Source organism: Kogia breviceps, chromosome 1, assembly GCF_026419965.1.
Source record: "Kogia breviceps isolate mKogBre1 chromosome 1, mKogBre1 haplotype 1, whole genome shotgun sequence".
Lineage (NCBI taxonomy): Eukaryota > Metazoa > Chordata > Mammalia > Artiodactyla > Physeteridae > Kogia > Kogia breviceps.
The window spans coordinates 89,068,565-89,094,686 of NC_081310.1; the positions used below are offsets into that span (position 1 = coordinate 89,068,565).

A 26,122-nucleotide genomic window follows, 5' to 3' on the forward strand; every position below is an offset into this window, starting at 1 on the left:
GTTTTGTTTTTTCAGCACTTATCACTATCTAAAACAAAAGAGGAAGGTTGAAAATAAGGGATGGAAAACTGTATTCCAGACAAAATACCAAACAGAGGAGAGCAAAAATCACTAACAAAAACAAACAAGCAGTGAACAAAGTGAAGTTCCTGCTGTCACAGAACTTATTTTCCAAGAGGAACATAGATGATTTTTAAAGTATATAAGTTATACGTAATGTTATTTTGGGAAGTGATAGTGTTTGGAGAAAAGGCAAAAGGAAAAAAGGACAAAAGGATAGTCATTCCTGGCAGCAGGAAACAGTAGCCCATTTAGATCAGGTGGTCAGGAAAGGTGATGTTTGAGCAGAAGAATGAATGAAGGAGTGAGTGAGCCACACAGAACATGGGGAAGAGTGCTCCAAGCTAAGATAAGGTCTAGGGAGAGGTTAACCTTGGCATGTGTGAGGAACAAAAAATAGGCCAGTGTGGCTGGAGGGTTATGACCAAGGCAATTAAGGGGAAGATTGAAACTGGTCTTATAAGCTATGGTAAGGACTTTGAATTTTATTCTAAGAGGATTAAAAATTCATTGTAGAGCCATCTGAGCAAACGAGCTACCTGATTTGACTTAGACATTAAAATCTTTACTCTGACTGCTATTGTAATCAACCCCCAGATCCAAAGGAGAAGCAGGGAGAGGCCAGTCAGGATCTTGCTGCTGTGGTCCAAGTTAGAGGTGATGGCAGCTTGGAACAAAGTGTCCCTTTGAGTGACAAGTATATCAGTTCAGTTGGGGACATGTTCTATTTGAGATGCTGAGGAGATATTCAAGAAGAGAAAATGGGATGACTGTTGAACATACAACTTTGGATTTTGGAAAGAAGTATGGAGTGGAGATTTAAGTTTGGAAATTGTTTAAAGCCAGAAGAGGAAGTGATCACTAGGTTGCAACTGTAAATACAGAAGTGGTTTGTGGCTGAAACTTGAGATAGTCCAACATCATGAGATTGAAGAGAAAAGAGAAATGACATTGGAAGAGGAGAATATGAAAACTAAAAAAGTGTGTGTCCTGGAAACCATATGAAAAGAGATTTCCAAGTAAGAGAAATGAGTCAATTGGGTCCAATGCTGCCAATATGCCAAGTACGTTGTGTTAGAATTGATTGTTAGATTTGGCAATATGAGGTGTTTGGTCTCATCAAAAAAAAATCTGTATGAGAGATGGTGATAAAACCTGTTTAGTGTGAATTCAAGAGAACAAAGGAGAGACACTGAAGACAATGCAATTCCTTCAAAGAGTTTTGACATAAAAAGGAGCAAATAAATGAGCCCGTAGCTGGAGAAAGATATGGGATCACAGGAAGGTTGTTTTTATTGGCCTTTATGTTTGTTTTTAGGATGAGGAAAATTACAAGCAAATAAGCTTGTAAATGCAAGTGATCTAAAGCAAATTTGATGATTCAAAAGACATAGAGGAAAACTGCTAAAGCAAAGTCCTGAGTAAGGGAAAGGGGATTGGGGTGCAGTGCACAAGTGCATAGATGGTCTTGTTAGAAGTACATGGGGTGCTCACCACAGTGAGAGTACACAAGGATAGGTACTGAGCACAGATGCACATGGTTGGGTTGATGTGTTGGTGGGACTACATGGAAGATCTCTCCTAACTGCTTTAATTGTTCTTAATGAAATAGAAAATAAAGTCATGTGCTTAAAAAAGGATAATGAAGAACCTTTGGAAGTTAGAGAATAGAAAAGAATGTGTGAAAAGATGCAAAGAGGGTGAGAGAAAAAATGGTAGGCAGGAATACGGAGGGGTTCCCCAGTAACATCAAGACCCCACTTAGTGTTAAATGTCATGACTTCTAAGTAAGACCAGTTATCATAAGAATATATTTTCCACCAGTGAAATTAAGCTGCATGGGTGCTCTGCACAAGAGGAAAATTTGATTTAACCAAGATTGGTATTATGCCAGGTAAGATAGGGGCACATGAATTAAAGGTGAATGCAATGAAATGATAGTCTGTGGAATTTTAACAGGGTAGGGAGAACAGAAAGGGGCAGTAACATAGAACTTTGAAAATGACAGAAATAAACATAGATATAAAATGAAGGGCTTTATAGATTGAGGAATTATTTAGATTAAGATACCAGTGAGAATGAACAGGAAAGATAAGTGATAAAAATAATAGTTCTTTAGAAAATATAATGGAAGAAGATATCTCATTCCTAAATGAAACAAAACAGATCAAATACATGGAAATAGAAAATACTCATTTTCTACATGAAGAATATTTTAAAACCCTACTGAAACACATAAAAGAAGACAAACATTACCATTTAAATCTTGCTTTGGGTAGAAAGCCTCAGTATTATAGACTAAAGATGTTTATTCTTAAATTTCTGTGAATACAATGAGAAATCAATAAAAATACCATTAATTGTTAAATGTGAGAATAACTGGGGAAATTCCAAAGAAGAATAATTGGGGGGGAGGGGCAGATTTAGCATACGGTAGCATAATGTAGTAAAAATATGAGATGTTTTTATTATTCGATATATGGTGTTGAGACAATGGCCTAGTTATAGGTAATAATAAAAGGTGCCTCTGATTTCATTTTAAGAAGTACATCTTTGTTTCTTACAACCAATTTGATTCCAGATGAATCAAATACTGAAACATAAAAAGTATAGAAGACATGGGTACTTAAAAAAAATAATGTTGGCGTTAGGAAGGCCTTGATAAACACATAAATAAAATGGTAATAAAATTTCAAACTCAAGGGCTTCCTTGGTGGCTCAGTGGTTGAGAATCCGCCTGCCGATGCTGGGGATACGGGTTCGTGCCCTGGTCTGGGAAGATCCCACATGCAGCGGAGCAGCTGTGCCCGTAAGCTATGGCCGCTGAGCCTGTGAGTCCGGAGCCTGTGCTCCGCAACGGGAGAGGCCACAACAGTGAGAGGCTCGCGTACCACAAAAAAATAAATAAATAAAAATTTCAAACTCACATACTCAGTAATAATGGTAAACAGAAGAAAAATACTGCAACATGTATAATAAAAGGCATATTTCCTTATTATAGAACTCTTACAAGAAAATGATGACAGAATATGAAAAATGAGCAAGATATGTAAATGGACATTCACAGCAAATGAAATACAAATGATTAATAAGTATATGAAAAGTGTGTAAATTAATACATCTTATTTTGGTTTCAGTTTGGTAATAGTTATTAAGTTTTTGAATGCACATATCACTAACTAAGAAGTCTTACTTTCAGGAATGTATCCTACAGATGTGTTCCCAGAAGTGTACAATTATATATGAACTTTATATATAAAGTGATTTTCTTTATAATACCCTTTAAAAATGACAAAAACTGCAAACAGCCTAAATATCCATGGATATTTAGAATAGGATAAATAATGTTATACTCTTACCTTACTATATGCAATTGTTCAAATGAATGATAAAAACCTTCATGTATTGTTTTGTAAAGACATCTCAAATGTATTGTTATGTGAAAAAGCAAGTCATATAACAGTACACAGAATACAGTCCATTTGGATTACAAAAAAGGACACACACACACACACATAGGTATATGCAGAGAACATTCTTAAATTCTGTTTAGTAGGTTTGGTTTTATATTATTTTTTTATTTTATTATTTTTTTCTATATTACACTAAAGCCTGTTTGACTGTTTTGTATACAATTCCATCTGCTTTATTTGTTCAAGAGAGGATGTCGCTCAGCTGTTTGACAGCTTTGACCAAAAGGAAGAGTGCACCACACTTACATGGTCAGAGAAACAAATCAGCTAGAGATGTACGTATATGTCAGTGTGTATGTGTGTACTTGTGTGTGTGTGTGTGTGTTTAAAATTGGAAAACCACCTCAACCAAAATTGGTGTTTCCAAAAAGTGATAGAATGTAATGAAAAGTTCATCCCCTTTGCAATATTTTCAATATTAATTTTAATACCTAATTACAATTTTCAGAGCTTTTCTAAAGTGAATTACTCTACCTTCTCTTTTTGAATTTTTGAATTTTATTTTATTTATTTTTTTATACAACAGGTTCTTATCTCCCAATTCATCCCACCACCACCCCCAACCCGCATCACTTTCCCCCCTTGGTGTCCATACGTTTGTTCTCTACATCTGTGTCTCAATTTCTGCACTGAAAACTGGTTCATCTGTACCATTTTTCTAGGTTCCACATATATGTATTAATATACAATCTTTGTTTTTCTCCTTCTGACTTACTTCACTCTGTATGACAGTCTCTAGATGCATCCACGTCTCTACAAATGACCCAATTTCATTCCTTTTTATGGCTGAGTAATATTCCATTGTATATATACATCTTCTTTATCCATTCTTCTGTTGATGGGCATTTAGGTTGCTTCCATGGCCTGGCTATTGTAAACAGTGCAGCAATGAATATTGGGGTGCATGTGTCTTTTTGAATTATGGTTTTCTTTAGGTATATGCCCAGTAGTGGGATTGCTGGGTCATATGGTAATTCTATTTTTATTTCTTTAAGGAACCTCCATACTGTTCTCCATAGTGGCTGTATCAATTTACATTCCCACCAACAGTGCAAGAGGATTCCCTTTTTTCCACACCCTCTCCAGCATTTGTTGTTTGTAGATTTTCTGATGATGCCCATTCTAACTGGTGTGAGGTGATACCTCATTGTAGTTTTGATTTACATTTCTCTAATGATTACTGATGTTGAGAGCTTTTCATGTGCTTATTAGACATCTGTATGTCTTCTTTGGAGAAATGTCTATTTAGGTCTTCTGCCCATTTTTGGATTGGGTTGTTTGTTTTTTTTTAATATTGAGCTGCATGAGCTGTTTATATATTTTGGAGATTAATTCTTTGTCCATTGATTCATTTGCAAATATTTTCTCCCATTCTGAAGGTAGTCTTTTCATCTTGATTATGGTTTCCTTTGCTGTGCAAAAGCATTTAAGTTTCATTAGGTCCCATTTGTTTATTTATTTTTTTGTTATTTCCATTACTCTAGGAGGTGGATCAAAGAAGATCTTTCTGTGATTTATGTCAAAGAGTCTCTTCCTATGTTTTCCTCTGAGAGTTTGATAGTGTCTGGCCTTACATTTAGGTCTTTAAAACATTTAGAGTTTTTTAGTGTGTATGGTGTTAGGGAGTGTTCTAATTTCATTCTTTCACATGTAGCTGTCCAGTTTCCCCAGCACCACTTATTGAAGAGACTGTCTTTACTCCACTGTATATCCTTGCCTCCTTTGTCATAGATTAGTTGACTATAGGTGCGTGGGTTTACCTTTGGGCTTTCTATCTTGTTCCATTGATCTACATTTCTGGTTTTGTGCCAGTACCATATTGTCTTGATTCCTGTAGCTTTGTAGTATAGTCTGAAGTCAGGGAGTCTGACTCCTCTAGCTCTGTTTTTTTCCCTCAAGACTGCTTTGGCTATTCGGGGTCTTTTGTGTCTCTGTAAATATTTTAAGATTTTTTGTTCTAGTTCCATAAAAAAGGGCATTGGTAATCTGATAGGGACTGCATTGAATCTGTAGATTGCTTTGCGTAGTATAGTCATTTTCACAATATTGATTCTTCCAATCCAAGAACATGGTATATCTCTCCATCTGTTGGTATCATCTTTAATTTCTTTCATCAGTGTCTTATAGTTTTCTGCATACAGGTCTTCTGTCTCCCTAGGTAGGTTTATTCCTAGGTATGTTATTCTTTTTGTTGCAATGGTAAATGGGAGTGTTTCCTTAATTTCTCTTTCAGATTTTTAATCATTAGTGTATAGGAATGCAAGAGATTTCTGTGCATTAATTTTGTATCTTGCAACTTTACCAAATTCATTGATTAGCTCTAGTAGTTTTCTGGTGGCATCTGTAGGATTCTCTATGTATAGTATCATGTCATCTGCAAACAGTGACAGCTTTACTTCTTCTTTTCCAATTTGTATTCCCTTTATTTCTTTCTCTTCTCTGATTGCCATGGCTAGGACTTCCAAACTATGTTGAATAATAGTGGTGAGAGTGTGCAACCTTGTCTTGTTCCTGATCTTAGAGGAAGTGCTTTCAGTTTTTCACCATTGAGAATGATGTTTGAGAACAGTAAAAATGTTTTCCTTGGGAGGCGAGAAGATGGCGGAAGAGTAAGACGCGGAGATGACCTTCCTCCTCACAGATACATCACAGATACATCTACAGGTGGAATTTCTCCTATAGAACACTCACCGAACGCTGGCAGAAGACCTCAGATCTCCCAAAAGGCAAGAAACTCCCCATGTACCAGGGTAGGGCAAAAGAAAAACGAATAAACAGAGACAAAGAATAGGGACGGGACCTACACCAGTGGGAGGGAGCCGTGAAGGAGGGAAGACACACTAGAAGCCCCTTCGCGGGCGAAGACTGCGGGTGGCAGAGGAGGAAGCTCCGGAGCCGTGGAGGAGAGCGCAGCAACAGGGTGCGGAGGGCAAAGTGGAGAGATTCCCGCACAGAGGATCGGTGCCGACTGGCACTCACCAGCCCGAGAGGCTTGTCTGCTCACCCGCCGGGGTGGGCAGGGGCTGGGAGCTGAGGCTTGGGCTTCAGTCGGATCCCAGGGAGAGGACTGGGGTTGGCAGAGTGAAAACAGCCTGAAGGGGTTAGTGCACCACGGGTAGCTGGGAGGGAGTCCGGTTGAAGTCTGGAGCGGCCAAAGAGGCAAGAGACCTTTTCTTCCTTCTTTGTTTCCTGGTGCACGAGGAGAGGGGTTTAAGCGCGCTGCTTAAGGGAGCCCCAGAAATGGGCACGGAGCTGCTGAAGAGACAGGAGACTTTTTCTTGCCTCTTTGCTTCCTGGGGCATGAGGAGAGGGGATTAAGGGCACCTCGTAAAGGTGCTCTAGAAACAGGCATGAGCCGTGGCTGTCGGAATGGACAGTAGAGACGGGTGTGGGACGATAGGGTTGCTGCTGCCACCACCAAGAGGCCTATGTGCGAGCACAGGTCACTCTCCACACCGCCCCTTCCGGGAGCCTGTGCAGCCCGCCACAGCTGGGGTCCCGGGATCCAGGGACAGCTTCCCTGGGAGAACGCACGGCGCGCCTTGGGCCGGTGCAGCATCATGCCGGCCTCTGCCGCCGCGGACTCGCCCCACATCCATGCCCCTCCCTCCACCCGGCCTGTGCCAGAGCCCACGAATCAGCTGCTCCTTTAACCCCGTCCTGTCTGCGCAAAGGGCAGATGCCCTCAGACGACCTACACGCAGAGGCGGGGCCAAGTCCAAAGCTGAACCCCAGGAGCTGTGCGAATAAAGAGGAGAGGGGGAGGTCTCTCCCAGCAGCCTCAGAAGCATTGGATTAAAGCTCCACAATCAAGTTGAAGTGCCCTGCATATGTGGAAAACCTGAATAGACAGCGAAATATCCCAAGTTGAGGAGGTGGACTTTGGGAGCAAGATATACTATTATTTTCCCCTTTTTTCTTTTTGTGAGTGTGTATGTGTGTGCTGCTGTGTGAGATTTTGTCTGTATAGCACTGCTTGCACCATTTGTCCTAGGGTTAGACCAACTCGGTCTTTTGTTTTGTTTTGTTTTTATAGAAATTTTTCTTCTTAATAATTATTTTGTATTTTAATAACTATATTTTATCCTACTTTTTTTTGTCTTCTCCCTTTCTTTCTTCCTTTCTTCTTTCCTTTATTCCCTCATTCCTTCCTTTCTTCCCTCCTTCCATCCTCCCTTCCTTCCTCCCTTCCTTCCTCCCTTTCTTCCTCCCTTCCTGTCTTCCTTCCTCCCTTTCTTCCTCTCCTCCCTCCATCCTTCTTTCATTCCTTTCTTGCTTTGTTCCTTCCTTCATTTCTTCCTTCCTTCCTTCCTGCCTTCCTTTCTTTCCTTTCTATTTTATATCCCTTTTACTTTAAGCCGTGTGGATTAAAGGCTCTTGATGCTCCAGCCAGGCATCAGGGCTGTGTCTCTGAGGTGGGAGAACCAACCTCAGGACACTGGTCCACAAGAGACCTCCCAGCTCCATGAAATAACAAATGGTGAAAATCTCCCAGAGATCTCCATCTCAACACCAAGACCCAGCTTCACTCAATGACCAGCAAGCTACAGTGCTGGACACCCTATGCCCAACAACTAGCAGGACAGGTCTACAGCCCCATCCATTAGCAGAGAGGCTGCCTAAAATCATAATAAGGCTACCAACATCCCCAAACACACCACCAGATGTGGACCTGCCCACCAGAAAGACAAGATCCAGCCTCATCCACCAGAACAGAGGCACTAGTCCCCACAACCAGGAAACCTACTCAACCCACTGAACCAACCTTAGCCACTGGGGACAGCCAACAAAAACAGTGGGAATTACGAACCTGCAGCTTGCAAAAAGGAGACCCCAAACACAGTAAGATAAGCAAAATGAGAAGACAGAAAAACACACAGCAGATGAAGGAGCAAAATAAAACACACCAGACCTAATAAATGAAGAGGAAATAGGCAGTCTACCTGAAAAAGAATTCAGAATAGTGATAGTAAAGATGATTCAAAATCTTGGAAATAGAATAGACAAATTGCAAGAAACAGTTAACAAGGACCTAGAAGAAATAAAGAGGAAGCAAGCAACGATGAGCAACACAATAAATGAAATGAAAAATACTCTAGATGGGATCAATAGCAGAATAACTGAGGCAGAAGGACGGATAAGTGACCTGGAAGATAAAACAGTGGAAATAATTACTGCAGAGCAGAAGAAAGAAAAAAGAATGAAAAGAACTGAGGACAGTCTCAGAGACCTCTGGGACAACATTAAATGCACCAACAATCGAATTATAGGGGTCCCAGAAGAAGAAGAGAAAAAGAAAGGGACTGAGAAAATATTTGAAGAGATTAAAGTTGAAAACTTCCCTACTATAGGAAAGGAAATAGTCAATCAAGTCCAGGAAGCACAGAGAGTCCCATACAGGATAAACCCAAGGATAAACACTCTGAGACACATAATAATCAAACTGTCAAAAATTAAATACAAAGAAAACATATTAAAAGCAGCGAGGGAAAAACAGCAAATAACACACAAGGGAATCCCCATAAGGTTAACATCTGATTTTTCAGCAGAAACCTTACAAGCCAGAAGGGAGTGGCAGGACATATTTAAAGTGATGAAGGAAAAAAACCTACAGCCAAGATTTCTCTACCCAGCAAGGATCTCATTCAGATTTGATGGAGAAATTAAAAGCTTTACAGACAAGCAAAAGCTGAGAGAGTTCAGCACCACCAAACCAGCTTTACAAGAAATGCTAAAGGAACTTCTCTAGGCAAGAAACACAAGAGAAGGAAAAGACATACAAGAACAACCCAAAACAATTAAGTAAATGGTAATAGGAACATACATATCGATAATTACCTTAAATGTAAATGGATTAAATGCTCCCACCACAGGACACAGACTGGCTGAATGGATACAAAAACAAGACCCATATATATGCTGTCTACAAGAGACCCACTTCAGACCTAGGGACACATACAGACTGAAAGTGACAGGATGGAAAAAGATATTCCATGCAAATGGAAATCAGAAGAAAGCTGGAGTAGCAATTCTCATATCAGAGAAAATAGACTTTAAAATAAAAACCATTACAAGAGACAAAGAAGGACACTACATAATGATCAAGGGATCGAGCCATGAAGAAGATATAACAATTGTAAATATTTATGCACCCAACATAGAAGCATCTCAATACATAAGGCAAATACTAACAGCCTTAAAAGGGGAAATCGACAGTAACACAATTATAGTAGGGGACTTTAACACCCCACTGTCACCAATGGACAGATCCTCCAAAATGAAAATAAATAAGGAAACACAAGCTTTAAATGATACATTACACAAGATGGACTTAATTGATATTTATAGGACATTCCATCCAAAAACAACAGAATACACATTTTTCTCAAGTGCCCATGGAACATTCTCCAGGATAGATCATATCTTGGGTCACAAATCTAGCCTTGGCAAATTTAAGAAAATTGAAATCGTAACAAGTATCTTTTCTGACCACAACACTATGAAACTAGATATCAACTACTGGAAAAGATCTGTAAAAAATACAAACACATGGAGGCTAAACAATACACTACTTAATAACGAAGTGATCACTGAAGAAATCAAAGAGGAAATCAAAAAGTATTTAGAAACAAATGACAATGGAGACACGACAACCCAAAACCTATGGGATACAGCAAAAGCAGTTCTAAGAGGGAAGTTTATAGCAATACAATCATACCTTAAGAAACAGGAAACATCTCGAATAAACAACCTAACTTTGCACCTAAAGAAATTAGAGAAAGAAGAACAAAAAAACCCTCAAGTTTAGCAGAAGGAAAGAAATCATAAAGATCAGATCAGAAATAAATGAAAAAGAAATGAAGGAAACAATAGCAAAGATCAATAAAAGTAAAAGCTGGTTCTTTGAGAAGATAAATAAAATTGATAAACCATTAGCCAGACTCATCAAGAAAAAAAGGGAGAAGACTCAAATCAACAGAATTAGAAATGAAAAAGGAGATGTAACAACTGACACTGCAGAGATACAAAAGATTATTAGAGATTACTACAAGCAACTGTATGCCAATAAAATGGAGAACCTGGAAGAAATGGACAAATTCTTACAAATGCACAACCTGCCGAGACTGAACCAGGAAGAAATAGAAAATATGAACAGACAAATCACAAGCACTGAAATTGAAACTGTGATTAAAAATCTTCCAATGAACAAAAGCCCAGGACCAGATGGCTTCACAGGTGAATTCTATCAAACATTTAGAGAAGAGCTAACACCTATCCCTCTCAAACTCTTCCAAAAGATAGCAGAGGGAGGAACACTGCCAAACTCATTCTACGAGGCCATCATCACCCTGATACCAAAACCAGACAAAGACGTCACAAAGAAAGAAAACTACAGGCCAATATCACTGATGAACATAGATGCAAAAATTCTCAACAAAATACTAGCAAACAGAATCCAACAGCACATTAAAAGGATCATACACCATGATCAAGTGGGGTTTATTCCAGGAATGCAAGATTCTTCAATATATGCAAATCAATCAACGTGATACACCATATCAACAAACTGAAGGAGAAAAACCATATGATCATCTCAATAGATGCAGAGAAAGCTTTTGAGAAAATTCAACACCCATTTATGATAAAAACGCTGCAGAAAGTAGGCATAGAGGGAACTTTCCTCAACATAATAAAGGCCATATATGACAAACCCACAGCCAGCATTGTCCTCAATGGTGAAAAACTGAAACCATTTCCACTAAGAACAGGAACAAGACAACGTTGCCCACTCTCACCACTCTTATTCAACATAGTTTTGGAAGTTCTAGCCACAGCAATCAGAGAAAAAAAAAAAAAAAGAAATAAAAGGAATCCAAATAGGAAAAGAAGAAGTAAAGCTGTCACTGTTTGCAGATGACATGATACTATACATAGAGAATCCTAAGGATGCTACCAGAAAACTACTAGAGCTAATCAATGAATTTGGTAAAGTTGCAGGATACAAAATTAATGCACAGAAATCTCTGGCATTCTTATACACTAATGATGAAAAATCTGAGAGTGAAATTTAAAAACACTCCCATTTACCATTGCAACAAAAAGAATAAAATATCTAGGCATAAACCTACCTAAGGAGACAAAAGACTTATATGCAGAAAACTATAAGACACTGATGAAAGAAATTAAATATGATACAAATAGGTGGAGAAATATACCATGTTCTTGGATTGGAAGAATCAACATTGTGAAAATGATTCTACTACCCAAAGCAATCTATAGATTCAATGCAATGCCTATCAAATTACCACTGGCATTTTTTACAGAACTAGAACAAAAAATTTCACAATTTGTATGGAAACACAAAAGACCCCGAGTAGCCAAAGCAGTCTTGAGGGAAAAAAAATGGAGCTGGAGGAATCATACCCCCTAACTTCAGACAATACTACAAAGCTACAGTAATCAAGACAGTATGGTACTGGCGCAAAAACAGAAATATACATAAATGGAACAGGACAGAAAGCCCAGAGATAAACCCACACACCTATGGTCAACTAATCTATGACAAAGGAGGCAAGGATATACAGTGGAGTAAAGACAGTCTCTTCAATAAGTGGTGCTGGGCAAACTGGACAGCTACATGTGAAAGTATGAAATTAGAACACTCCCTAACACCACACACAAACAGAAACTCAAAATGGGTTAAAGACCTAAATGTAAGGCCAGACACTATCAAACTCTTAGAGGAAAACATAGGCAGAACACTCTATGACATAAATCACAGCAAGATCCTTTTTGACCCATCTCCTAGAGAAATGGAAATAAAAACAAAAATAAACAAATGGGACCTAATGAAACTTAAAAGCTTTTGCACAGCAAAGGATACCATAAACAAGACAAAAAGACAACCCTCAGAATGGGCGAAAATATTTGCAAATGAAGCAACTGACAAAGGATTAATATCCAAAACTTATAAGCAACTCATGCAGCTCAATAACAAAAATCAAACAACCCAATCCAAAAATGGGCAGAAGAACTAAATAGACGTTTCTCCAAAGAAGATATACAGATTGCCAGCAAACACATGAAAGAATGCTCAACATCATTAATCATTGGAGAAATGCAAATCAAAACTACAATGAGATATCATCTCACACCGGTCAGATTGGCCATCATCAAAAGCTCTAGAAACAATAAATGCTGGAGAGGGTGTGGAGAAAAGGGAACACTCTTGAACTGTTGGTGGGAATGTAAATTGATACAGCCAATATGGAGAACAGTATGCAGGTTCTGCAAAAAACTAAAAATAGAACTACCATACGACCTAGCAATCCCACTACTGGGCATATACCCTGAGAAAACCATAATTCAAAAAGAGTCATGTACCAAAATGTTCATTGCAGCTCTATTTATAATAGCCAGGACATGGAAGCAACCTAAGTGTCCATCAACAGATGAACGGATAAAGAAGATGTGGCACATATATATAATGGAATATTATTCAGCCATAAAAAGAAATGAAACTGAGTTATTTATAATGAGGTGGATGGACCTGGAGTCTGTCATACAGAGTGAAGTAAGTCAGAAGGAGAAAAACAAATACCGTATGCTCACACATATATATGGACTCTAAGGGGGAAGAAAATGTCATGAAGAGATTAGTGGTTGGACGGGAATAAAACACAGACTTACTAGAGCATGGACTTGAGGATATGGGGAGAGGGAAGGAGAAGCTGTGACGAAGTGAGCGAGTGGCAGGGACATATATACACTATCAAATGTAAATTAGATAGCTAGTGGGAAGCTGCCGCATAGCACAGGGAGATCACCTCTGTGCTTTGTGACCACCTAGAGGGGTGGGATAGGGAGGGTGGGAGGGAGGGTGACGCAAGAGGGAAGAGATATGGGAACGTATGTATATGTATAACTGATTCACTTTGTTGTAAAGGAGAAACTAACACACTATTGTAAAACAGTTATACTCCAATAAAGATGTTTTAAAAAAAAAGAGAATGATGTTTGCTGTGGGTTTGTCATATATGGCCTTTATTATGTTAAGGCAGGTTCCCTCTATGCCTACTTTCTGGAGAGTTTTTATCATAAATGGGTGTTGAATTTTGACAAAAGCTTTTTCTGCATCTATTGAGATGATCATATGGTTTTTATCCTTCAATTTGTTAATATGGTGTATCACATTGATTGGTTTGCGTGTATTGAAGAATCCTTGCATCCCTGGGATAAATCCCACTTGATCATGGTGTATGATCCTTTTAATGTGTTGTTGGATTTGTTTGCTATTATTTTGTTGAGGATTTTTGCAACTATATTCATCAGTAATATCGGTCTGTAATTTTCTTTTTTTGTAGTATCTTTGTCTGGTTTTGGCATCAGGGTGATGGTAGCCTCATAGAATGAGTTTGGGAGTGTTCCTTCCTCTGCAATTTTTTCGAAGAGTTCGAGAAGAATCGGTAATAGCTCTTCCCTAAATGTTTGATAGAATTCACCTGTGAAGCCATCTGGTCCTGGACTTTTGTTAGTTGGAAGATTTTTAATCAGAGTTTCAATATCATTACTTGTGATTGGTCTGTTCATATTTTCTATTTCTTCCTGGTTCAGTCTTGGAAGGTTATACCTTTCTAAGAATTTGTCCATTTCTTCCAGGTTGTCCATTTTATTGGCATAGAGTTGCTAGTAGTAGTCAGGTTTGGTTTTAGATATGGCAAGGATTAGTAATTTATAAAAAAAATTTCTGTGTATTTTAGACTTGAACAAATATACTGAGAATAATAGGTTTCTTATCGTTGGGAAAAGAAGTGAGAAAGAAGGAACACTAGAACACACTCTGAGATATTAGTTTAGAATTGGAGGTATCATTATAAAATCATGGTCATTAAGATATAAATATTAATACCGCCCCCCATTTTCTAGCTTTAGAGTCTAAAATTAAATATACAGCAGTGGCAATAAGTACACCTAGAACCCAGATCTTGGTTTCTAAATACAATTCTCCACTAAAGGATACCATAGCTTCTCAGAGAAATGGCTGATTCTGGGGACAGTGCAGGGAAAGTACAAGATGAGCCTGGAACGTCTCTATCTTGAGGTTAAAGAAGTGCTCAAAGAAGAGACTGGTGGTTGCCAGAGATGGGGGCTAGAGGAAGGGTGGATGAAATGGATGAATGGGGCCAAAAGGTATAAACTTCCAGTTATAAAATAAGTCAGCCATGGGGATGTAATGTACAGCATGGTGACTATAATTAATAATACTGTGTTGCATATTTGAAAGTTATGAAGAGATTAAATCTTACAAGTTCTCATCACAAGAAAAAAAGAATATATAACTAGGTACGGTGATGGATTTTAACTAGACTTACCATGGTGAACATTTCGTAACATATACAAATACCAAATTATTATACTGTACATCTGAAACTAATATAATGTTATCTATCGATTATATCTCAATTAAAAATAAAACTGCTCAAAGAATAATGGAGACAGGTCAAAAGAACAAAGGAGCCAGACTAATGCAGTTCACTCTTGCCAATTCTGTGATGATTTGAACATCAACATAAATAATGTTAACAGTAACTAACATTATCTTATAGTATCTATATTATCTAAGTCTACTAGTATCTAAATAGTATCTCTTTCTTACAGAATATCAGTCTATAGGAGAAATGATGGAGTTAGGAAATCATCAATGGATCCTGAAACTAGAGTGTGACAGTTTGATGAGGAAAAGGATATTAATCTCAATATATCACTCTACAAATTATGTATATAAAAAGGGAAAATAATAACTTTACAATGGAGAAACCTAGTGGACACCACCTTAAACAAGTTAACGTCACTAATTTTAGGACAAATTGACATCACGTGGTTCCTGGTATGATGCACTGAGAAGGATACATCACTTTCATGATATTCTTACTAAAAATTCAAAATTTAAATCTAGTCATGAAGGATATTAAATCAAAGTAAGTACAAAGAAGGGAAAGATGTGAAACAGAATCAAAGATAAGTGCAAAGGGAAAATGATGAACTCTTCACATAAATTCAAACGGAGAAACATTCCATAAAATACCTGGCCTGTACTTTTCGGAAGTATCAAGGTAGAGAATGACAAAGAAAAGTAAGGTACTGTTTCAGATAAAAAGGCACTAGAGAAACAGGAAAACAAATATGCAAAGGGTAACCTTGGATTGGATAGTAAACTACAAAAATATTTAGCTATAAAGGACATTATGAGATAATAGGGTAATTTAAATATGATTTGTGAATTAGGTAATAATATTGTCATATTTGATATTAATATATATATGTGTATGTGGCTCTCTCTGTATATATATACATATACACTGATTTTTAATAATTATACTATGATTACATAAGAGAATGAGCTTCTTCCTAGGGAATACACACTAAAATATTTAGGAGTAAAGTGACACAATGGCTTCAACTTACTCTCAAGTGATTTGGAAAAAAGTTAGATTGATAGATATAGATAGATTATAGATGAAAGAAAGAGAATGATAAAGTAAGTGGGACAAAATGTGAATAATTGGGGTACCTGGACAAAAACATTTAGGAGTCTTTGTAGTACTCCTGCAACTTTTCTATAAGTCTGAAATTGTATATTTAAAAAGTTTCCAAAAAGTGAAAAAAATATTTAACGATATTTGTGCAGGAAAGGGTTAAGTCAGCAGGCCTGGGCTGCTCAAACCCTGCACATTCCCAAGAAAGGCTTGTGTTTAGGACTGGACCTCGGCCAGCTCATGGGAGACGAGCTCTGAGCTCTTGAATTAATTCTGCTTGATAAGTGTTTTGATATGTCAGAGGCCTTGAACCACAGATATCTGTTTGATCAGATCATTTATGCTAAAAGTGTGATTTATGGTGAACACCTGTTTTTGTTCTGAAGGGCTGGAGTCTGAGTACCTGAGGTCAGTAATGCAGGTTATTACATGCCTAACATGACTGACTCCCAATAAAAAGCCTGACAGCAAGGCTCAGGTAAGCTTCCCTGGTCAACATCACTTTGCACCTATGGTCACTTTGCATTGTTGCTGAGAAAATTACTCATGTCCATGTGACTCCCCTGGGGGAGGACACTTGGAAGTTTATGCTTGGTTTCTCCTAGACTTTGCCCCCATGGACCTTTTTTCCCTTTGTTAATTTTAATTTGTACCCTTTTGCTGTAATAAACTATAACCATGACTGTAACAGTTTTTCTGTACCCTGTGAATCCTTCTAAGAGAATCACCTAGCTGGATAGTGATCTTGAGGACTGACAACAAAAATTAAAGCATTTAAACAAATAGAGAGAGAGCCTATATCAGTTCATCCCTAATGATTTTTTAGTTTAATGCAATTCCAAAAACCTGATCTAAAATTTGTATGGAAAGGTAAAGATCCAGCTATATAAAAATAAAAGAAGATAAGAGGGGTTGATCTCCCTGATAACTAAGATTTATTATAAAGTTATAGTTGTTAAGACAGTGTAATCTGGGTACATGGAATAAAACTGAGCAATGGAGCAGAACGGAGTGCTAAACTGACCAATGCTTATGAAGAATTATAATGTATGACAGAGATAAAATTGTAGACCAGTGGGGAAAGGAAGGACTCTTCAAACAGCTGATAGAACTGGTTATTCAGTTGAAAAAAGAAAAATGAATTTGGACATCTATCTTACCTCATACACAAAAATCAAATCCAGATGGATCTAAATATGAAAAGTATATTAATAGGCTTAGAAGAAAATAAAAGAGACTATTCTGACACTGAGGTAGAAATTTCTTTTTCCAAGGAAGATGCAAAAGTGCTAACAAAAAAGACAAGAATGATAAATTTGACTCCATTAAAATAATTTTTGTTCAATAAAAAGCACCATAAAGAAGTGAAAAGACAAGCCACAGAGTGGTAAAAAATATTTGCATAACATATTAAGGACAAGAGTTTGGTGTCCAGAGTACATATAAAGCTGCTACTGTTGAATAAAAAAACAACCACAAACAACCCAGTGGAAATGTGGATAAAGACATGAACAAGTATTCTGCAGAAGACAAAACAGTCATAGCCAATAAACTTTGAAAAGATGTTCAACCTCTTGTTATTCAGGAAAATGTAAATTAAAACCACAACCATGTCACACTTACTAGTTTGACAGAAATTAGCAAGTCTAATAACAAGGATGAAAGGATGTAGATCAACTGGAACTTCTCTTATTCTTCGCTTGTCACAGTGTAAATTGGTACAACCACTACAAAATTCGATTTAGTATTATCTTGTAAAGTTGAAACTTTTTATATGCCATGAGCTAGTAATTTATCGAAAGGATATAAACCTTAGAGGAACTTGTGAACATTTAATCAAGAAAGTATCCAGGGCTTCCCTGGTGGCGCAGTGGTTGAGAATCCGCCTGCCGATGCAGGGGTCACGGGTTCGTGCCCTGGTCCGGGAAGATCCCACATGCCGCAGAGCGGCTGGGCCCGTGAGCCATGGCCGCTGAGCCTGCGCATCCGGAGCCTGCGCTCCGCAATGGGAGAGGCCACAACAGTGAGAGGCCCGCGTACCACAAAAAAAATAAATAAATAAAATAAAAAGTATCCAGTAAAATATTTGAAACATTACAATTTATAATAACAAAAATCTGGAAACAACCCCATTACCCCTCACCAGGACAATGGACAAAAAACATTGCGGTATATTCACATGATGGAATAGCGTAAGGCAGTTAAATTAGTAAACTATACCTCCATTCTGGATCTTAGAAAAGGAACACTGAATTTTTTAAAAAACAAGTCTCAAAAAACTGTATACAGTATATCATTTTTATAAAGCTCAAGAACAGAACTAAAAAATGTATTGTTTAAACACACATACACATATAATAAAGGTATAAAATAAGTAAGATGAAACTAAACATAAAAATCAGGACAGTAGTAACTGTTGGGGGTGAGGGTGAGGGTAGGGGGTGCAGTGCAAAGAGATAATGAAGTGGGAAAAATGAGAATTACCTAAGTGATTCTTGAGACGAGTAGTTCTTGAGTCGAGTGATGGTATTCCAAATGTTTATTTTATTGTTTTGCATGTCGACATATTTTAAACATAGTGTTCTGTAAGTATGATATATTAAATATGATAAATATTCTTTAAATAAAGAAAGATCATAACATACACCAAACATAACATATAAAAAAGCCTATAGGCAAACCGCAACCAGTAATTTCAAAATCTTGTCAGCCTAGGCAGAGTTTTGTTAATTTTGAAATTGTTTAGAACTTTGGTTTGCCTTTCCAGTTATCGTGTAATGAACTAAATATATACCTATTTTACTTTCTAACTCATTAATGTCATCTCAAGTGTCTAACGTTAGATTAGCAGAAGATCTAGATTCTTCCATTTTTTTTGGTAGTGGTGGTGGGGGAGGAGTTGTTCACATTTCCCCTTCATTTTTCCAAGAATCCCCGGAACTTAAGCATTTCAAAAAGAGTGCTCAGGAAGGAACAAAATTGGGTCATTTGTAGGACATGGATGGACCTAGAGACTGTCATACAGAGTAAAGTAAGTCAGAAAGAGAGAAACAAATATCGTATATTAACGCATATATGTGGGAGCTAGAAAAATGGTACAGATGAACCGGTTTGCAAGGCAGAAACAGAGACACAGATGTAGAGAACAAACATATGGGCACCAAGGGGGGAAAGAGGGGGAGTGGGATGAACTGGGAGATTGGGATTGACATATATACACTAATATGTATAAAATAGATAACTAATGAGAAGCTGCTGTATAGCACAAAGAACTCCACTTTGAGGTACAGTAGAAACTACAACATTGTAAAACAACTACACCCCAATTAAAAAAACAAAACAAAACCCTATCAGTGAGTGGCAGATGAAAACAAGCTCAGAGCTCCCACTGATTATGCATTATGGTGAGTTGTATAATTATTTCATTATATATTACAATGTAATAATAATAGAAATAAAGTACACAATAACTGTAAAAAAAATAATATTCCTCAGAAATTAAAAAAAAAAAAGTAGTCAGGTTAACAGAAACACCTAAGTAGGGAGAGCCTTGAGTTTGGTTAGTCTAATTTTTTGTTTGTTTGTTTGCAGCACGCGGGCCTCTCACTGCTGTGGCCTCTCCCGTTGCAGAGCACAGGCTCTGGACGTGCAGGCTCAGCGGCCATGGCTCACGGGCCCAGCCGCTCCACGGCATGTGGGATCTTCCCGGACCGGGGCACGAACCCGTGTCCCCTGCATCGGCAGGCGGACTCTCAACCACTGCGCCACCAGGGAACTGGTTAGTCTAATTTTTATCTTGTTTCGTGTTTCCCTTTGAGGACAACGAACCTAAACTGTTCAAGAGAAGATCCTGGCCATTTGCTAATACACTATAGCAAATAGACTGTATTTTCAAAAACTGGACGCAGTTATCTCCCATTCCATATGCTCTCCTATTAGTGTGCTGCACCCCCATTACAAAGCAAAGTCTGTACCCCTCCCCTTGAGACTGGGCATGTCTCTGTGACTGACTGGAGAATTATGGTGGTGTGAAAGTCATGCTGTGACATCCTGACTTTTTTTTTTTTTTTTTTGGTGGTACGTGGGCCTCTCACTGTTGTGGCCTCTCCCGTTGCGGAGCACAGGCTCCGGACGCAGAGGCTCAGGGGCCATGGCTCACGGGCCCAGCCCCTCCACGGCATGTGGGATCCTCCCGGACCGGGGCACAAACCCGTGGCCCCTGCATCGGCAGGCGGATTCTCAACCACTGCGCCACCAGGGAAGCCCAACATCCTGACTTTTGAAACCAGGACATGAAGGATCATACAGCTTCTGTTGGGCTCTTTGTCTTGGGGTGCTTGCTCATGGAATCCAGAGCACAGGCTGTGAGGAAGCCCAGGCTTCTTGGAGAGGCTAGGTGTAGGTATTTCAGTCAACAGCCAGCGATGACTTACTGACATGTGAGTGAGCAAACCCCCGCTACCTCCTGACCACAGCTACATGGGAGACCCGATGTGAGAAGAGCCCCACTGAGACCGTCTCCCACAGATGGCTGATGAAGGACTGTTGTTGCTTTATGACACTAAGTTCAAATGGTTTGTTATGCCGCTAACTGGAACATCCAAGTTACAGTACAAGCAAGCACGGATGTGGACAACTGCAGTCATGCATGTGGACAAGCATACCCACACAATGCTAGGCTGAGGTTAAGACACCCAGGGACACAGTGCCCAGGAATACAGCACTTCCCTTAGCTCAGCCCTTCAGCTGTTCTCACAGCCATACCCAGAGACACCTGCTAACTAGGAGTCAGGTTGTTTGGCCATCAACCTCCTAACAGAACCCTAACCACTGTCCTTCCTCTGATTATTCATAAACCTAGGGTTCTGCTAGATTTCCTTTTCAGCTCTTAAAACAAAAAGATACCTCCTCAGGAAAAATAAGGTCACTAGTGCATCCTCTAACAGCATGGTCTCTTAATTTTTCGCAGATAGCTCAGATTGTAACAGTACAAAGTTCTTCCTACCCTGATTGTGTGTTGCTAGAGCTGTCTTGATTGTCTCCTATGAAAGAGGCTTTCTACCTGATTCCCACTGGGGGCAGGGAGCCTCTTTATTCCTCAATGCTGATTTGTGTTTGTAGTGATATCTAGAGTGACAATTGGCTCTTCTCTCACTAGAGCAGAGAAAAAAAAAAAAACAAGTTTAATCACAGGGGTGGCCCCCAAATGGAAGACTATCCAATCATACTTTGACCCCAAAACACTGAAGGCTATAATGGCTATGAAGATACTACTCAGCTGCAAACAGTCAGGAAAAGAAGTTGAGACGTTAACTTCATTAATGATAATTTAATGAAAAGTTTTGAGTTTTCTAAGAAACCCTGATTTGGCTAGCATTTCCTCTTATGTCTCTGAAACTGATATGGATAAGAGCAAATATTATAAACTTCTTCATGTTTGCTATAAACCTTTCTTTCTATCATTTTCTAAATTTAAAAGCTACCACAAATTCAGTAGAGAAGAAGCAGGAATACAAAAAAAAAAACCAAAAAAAAAAAACAAAAAAATCCAGAACTCCCCCACTTAGCCAAAAACCAAACCAAAACCAAGTACAAGGGACATTTTTTAAGTTTATCAAGGTATGAATGCAGGCACTTCATTTTTTTGCCATGTGTGGAAAAATTAACTTGGAGAATTATCAGGATCTGGCCATGAGATAGATAAGGTACATGTTGTTAAATTAAACAAGGAGGCCATCAAACTGAGGGGCCTCCAATGCCATGGCAGCCTATGTAAACAAACTAAAATCTAAGGCTGGAAATGCCTCCAGGTTATAAAATCAAAGCCTCAGGACAACCAATCACAAAGCCAACCAGGCTTTAAACTACAGCCAGTCAATACTCTCCTTACTTTGCTTTTCCTTTTTCTTTATAGAAGTCTCTCCCTGAGTTCCTGGCCCCCTGGGACACCCCTAACAACTTCTGGTTTGAAACTGCCCAATTTGCATTGATTTTTGTTAAAAAAAAAAAAAAAAAAAAAGCTTAAAATTTTTAATATGCCTCAGTTTGTCTTTTACCCATATAAAAGAGGAAAATAGTGAGAATAAGATGCTCCTAAGGGGAGAAAAAATGTCTGGACTTGGGGCTGGGAAACCAGTGTGGAGGTAACCCCATACTGGGCTTGTGAAGCCCTGTGCATTTAACTATTTTCTTGGACAGGCCTGGGGTATGAAATACTGGCTCAGGTTTATTTAGACACAGACAGTGGTCTCCTGGCCTTCTGGAGAGGTCTCTACTGTCTATTGAGCTTTGGTCTACCATTTCTGAATCCCACAATGGGACAGAAACAATAGCCAGATTGACTGTTTTAGTTCCAGAAAAGAAGAAGAAGAAAAAAAAAAAAGATATTGAGCAGGGTTCTTGACTACAGGGAGAGCTGCATAGTTTCCTGGAATCCAAGACAGAGGCTCTTAGCTAGAGCTCACTTGGGCTTTGTAACCATGGTTTTCCAAGGCCCAACTATATAAAAATAGAATATTTATTTAAAAAACAAAACCTGACAAATAAGCCACTGCTGTTTCTACTTGCAGTGCAAAGTGCCATGCGAGTCCCAAAGCACAAACCCATATAATCTGGTAAATGTGCCCTCTACATAACAAGGTCCCTGGGCACCAGCTGTCTGCTTGCTTCTAGCCCCAGGGTGACTCTCGAGGGTGTTCAGGGAACGGCATCCAGAAACCTTGAGAGATGATCCCCAGAGAGCCTTTCTTGGGTGTCAAAATCTCCTCCCCCAGTTGGAGAGAATATCTAGTATCTGAGGAGCCCCGTGTAACTTTCCTTTTACCTCCAGCCCTAGACTGGCCCTAAAGCAGGGAGAAGGACCACATTCAGGTGCCTTTGTTTCATGACCTTGATTTGTGAATACTTGTGACCAATGGGCCACATTTCTGATCTCTACCTCCATTTTTCTGTAGAGCCACAGATTTGCAGGAAGAAAAGTAAGTGAGATTTGGGAAAAGACTTCAATCATTTACAGAGGTAGCCACATACAGAATAAAATACATGTTATGGGTTTTACTGTTGTTAAAGGGTCAAATTATATTAAGCTGGAAAGGGTCCAGGTGTATATGAATTTTTGTTCTTCTTTAGCCTTAATTTACCACTTTCAAAGATCCTTTGCTAATCCTAAGGAATAATGACTTCCAGAATTAAAGACTATCTTGACTAATATGGTAATAAAGAATGTGGCTCTGCTACTTAGCAGCTATGTTTCCTTGTCTATATTCTTGTCTTCACACAAATCATAATCCACAGAGACACTGTTTATAAAGCCTCATAGTATACATTTACAGTTACTTACCATGGTACACACATCAAGGCCAAACAACTTTCCCTGTTAAGAAATGGTCCCTGACATCTAACAAAAAATTTTTTTTTCAACCTCATACCATTTCTTTTCATATCATGCTCAGAGGAGTTGAAGCGTAACTGTGCAGCAATCCCTTATAAATAACCTTTTTGTAGATTTCCTTTATTTAAAATGTTATATTTCTGAAAAATAGATTAATCTTAAAAGCACTAAAGAAGTTTGCCTTTGAAATTTACCCAATAGTAAGTCATTTTTCAACGTGGCTAATGTGCTTTACTTCCAGCAAAATGCACTTTTTAGGCAACTCCATGTATTCTATTATTAAATTTATTTTTATAGCTAACCTGTTACATAATTATATGTTGTTTAGTAATAGGGTAAAGGCTACTAGAAAAGTTACAGTACCAGTATATTTTCCAATTAGATGTTCATAGTGTTAGCTTTCTTCTAGAGTTATAATTCCAATGTTAAAATTCAGCCCAGTTCTTTAGTTGTTTGTTGCTGTCACAGGCATAGACGGAGGGAAAGGAGATAGAGGTTAAAAAACATTGAAAACTCCTCTTCTTTGAAGAAGAGCTCACTGTGGTGCCCCAGCACTCTGCTTTCTAACAGGTAATTTGTTTGATGGACCAGTTACCTGCAACGATTCCATCAGCAGACATTGTGCCCTACATTGCAGCAGTCATAGGGTTATAAAGAGTTGAAATACATGGTCCCTACTCTCAAAGACTATATAATCTAGCCCTGATGGGGACAGTTCTATGATGCAGTTTTGTGTAATGGGAGGAACAATGGACACAGGATCAGAAGACATGAGTTCAAGTCTTGATTTTCATCCTTTGACACCTGTGTGTCCACGGGCAATTTCCTAAATGGAGCTGATCCTCAGTCTCTGCTTCTGAAGAGAAACAATAATCCTTGCCCTCCCTGTTCCATTGGATGGTGATGAAATTAAATAATGTATGTGAACATGTTTTGTAATCACAAATGCACTATGGTGCTTTCAACCCAAAAGAGCTAGTATACAGCTGTATGCTACCTCCATATGCAAGGACATGTGTTTGGGGCTGGGGGGGAGGGAGGGAGCAGGGTGAGAGAGAGAGAACAGAAAAGGATTTTACAGAGGTTATGGGCTTTGTGTAGCTTTGAAAAATGAGTGGTGTTTAGGGAAGAGGACTGTAGCACAGAAGTTGAGAGGAGTAGTACCATCAGAGTTAAAAGACTGAAATGAGAACGCAGTGTGTAAACCATAGTGACAAGAGCTCTACCTTAAACCCTAGAAGCTTGGGAATTAGTAGGTAGCTACAGAGCCTGGAGCTCTGCACAACATTACACCACTGAAATTGAATGGATTCAATAATTGTTTGAATTCTAATATAAGTTGATACTTAACAGTTTAAAATGTTTCTACCAACAATTCTATGATGTTATCACAACTGCATCCATATAAAGGTGAGGAAACTGGTCTTAGAGATGTAAATTCCTTGCCCAAGGTAACTTAGCCCATGATAGAACTAAAATATGAGTTTATACCACTTGACTCTAAAAGCCATGTATTTTTTCCTTAGTGAGAAAAGAACATTATTCCACTGTTTATTCCCAAAAGAAATGAGCATGGGTATGAATATAAATAAGCAGAGACCTGAAATAGATGAACCAAAAGAATCTGCCCAGCAACAGAAATCAACCATCTAGGTTCCTTATATCATTTTTACTTTCTTAGATGCCATATATGATTTAATGAAGAAAGAGAATCCCACTTTGGTGAGTGAGTTTACTTTCCAGGGTTTCTCCAGCTTCCAAGAGCACCAGCTCACCCTCTTTATTATGTTCTTTGCACTTGTACATGTGAACCTTGGCAGGCAGTATCATCATTATGACCATCATTAGCCTTGATCGTCACCTCCACACCCCCATGTACTTCTTCCTCGGCATGCTGTCAGGTTCAGAGGCCATGTACACACTCATCATTATACCCAAGATGCTCTGTAACCTCACAGGCCTGAGTTAGCCTATTTCTTTGGCAGGTTGTGCCACTCAGATGTTCTTCATCATTTTGGCCATCAACAACTGCTTCCTGCTCACAGCAATGGGGCACGACTGCTATGTGGCCATTTACAACCCCTTGAGGTACTCTGTCATCGTGAACAAGAGGGCGTGCATCCAGATGGTGTGGGGAGCCTGCAGCATTGGGCTGATTGTAGCCATGACACAGGTTACACCTGTATTCAGGTTACCTTTCTGTGCTACAAAGGTGGCCCACTTCATCTGTGACATCTGACCTGTGATGAAGCTCTCCTGCACTGACACGGCTGTCAATGAGATCCTGAATTTAGTCATCAGTATCCTGGTGATCCTGGTTCCCATGGGATTGGTTTTTCATTTCCTACAACCTCATCATCTCCACCATCCTTAAAATTGCCTCTGCTAAGGGACAGAAGAAGGCCTATGTGCTTCCTACCTCACTGTGGTCATGGTCCACTATGGCTGTGCCTCCATTGCCTACCTCAAGCCCAAGTCAGAGAACACCAAGGATCAGGATCAGCTGATCTCAGTGACCTACACCATCATCACCCCCCTACTGAACCCTGTGGTGTACGCTCTGAGGAACAAAGAGGTCAAGGGTGCTCTGCTCCGGGCCACTGGCAGGAAGCTTTCCTGAGAAGATGGGCCTGTTTCACAGAAGGTCTTAGAAGATTCTACAG

General features: G+C 38.9%; 2 protein-coding genes across 2 annotated transcripts in view; one reads left to right on the top strand and one right to left on the bottom strand.

Moving 5' to 3' along the window:
- LOC131764220 (olfactory receptor 10J3-like) overlaps window positions 1-26,122 on the bottom strand; it is a 70,522-nt gene that overhangs the window by 20,386 nt on the left and 24,014 nt on the right. The window contains exon 3 of the mRNA XM_067025302.1: window positions 17,801-17,820. Coding sequence (XP_066881403.1) covers window positions 17,801-17,820 — 20 coding nt within the window. The remainder of the gene's footprint in view (window positions 1-17,800; window positions 17,821-26,122) is intronic.
- On the top strand, window positions 25,158-26,079 carry OR10J1 (olfactory receptor family 10 subfamily J member 1). The gene is given in 4 exon segments (XM_067034186.1): window positions 25,158-25,250; window positions 25,252-25,794; window positions 25,796-25,862; window positions 25,865-26,079. Coding segments are annotated over 4 exon segments (918 nt in total).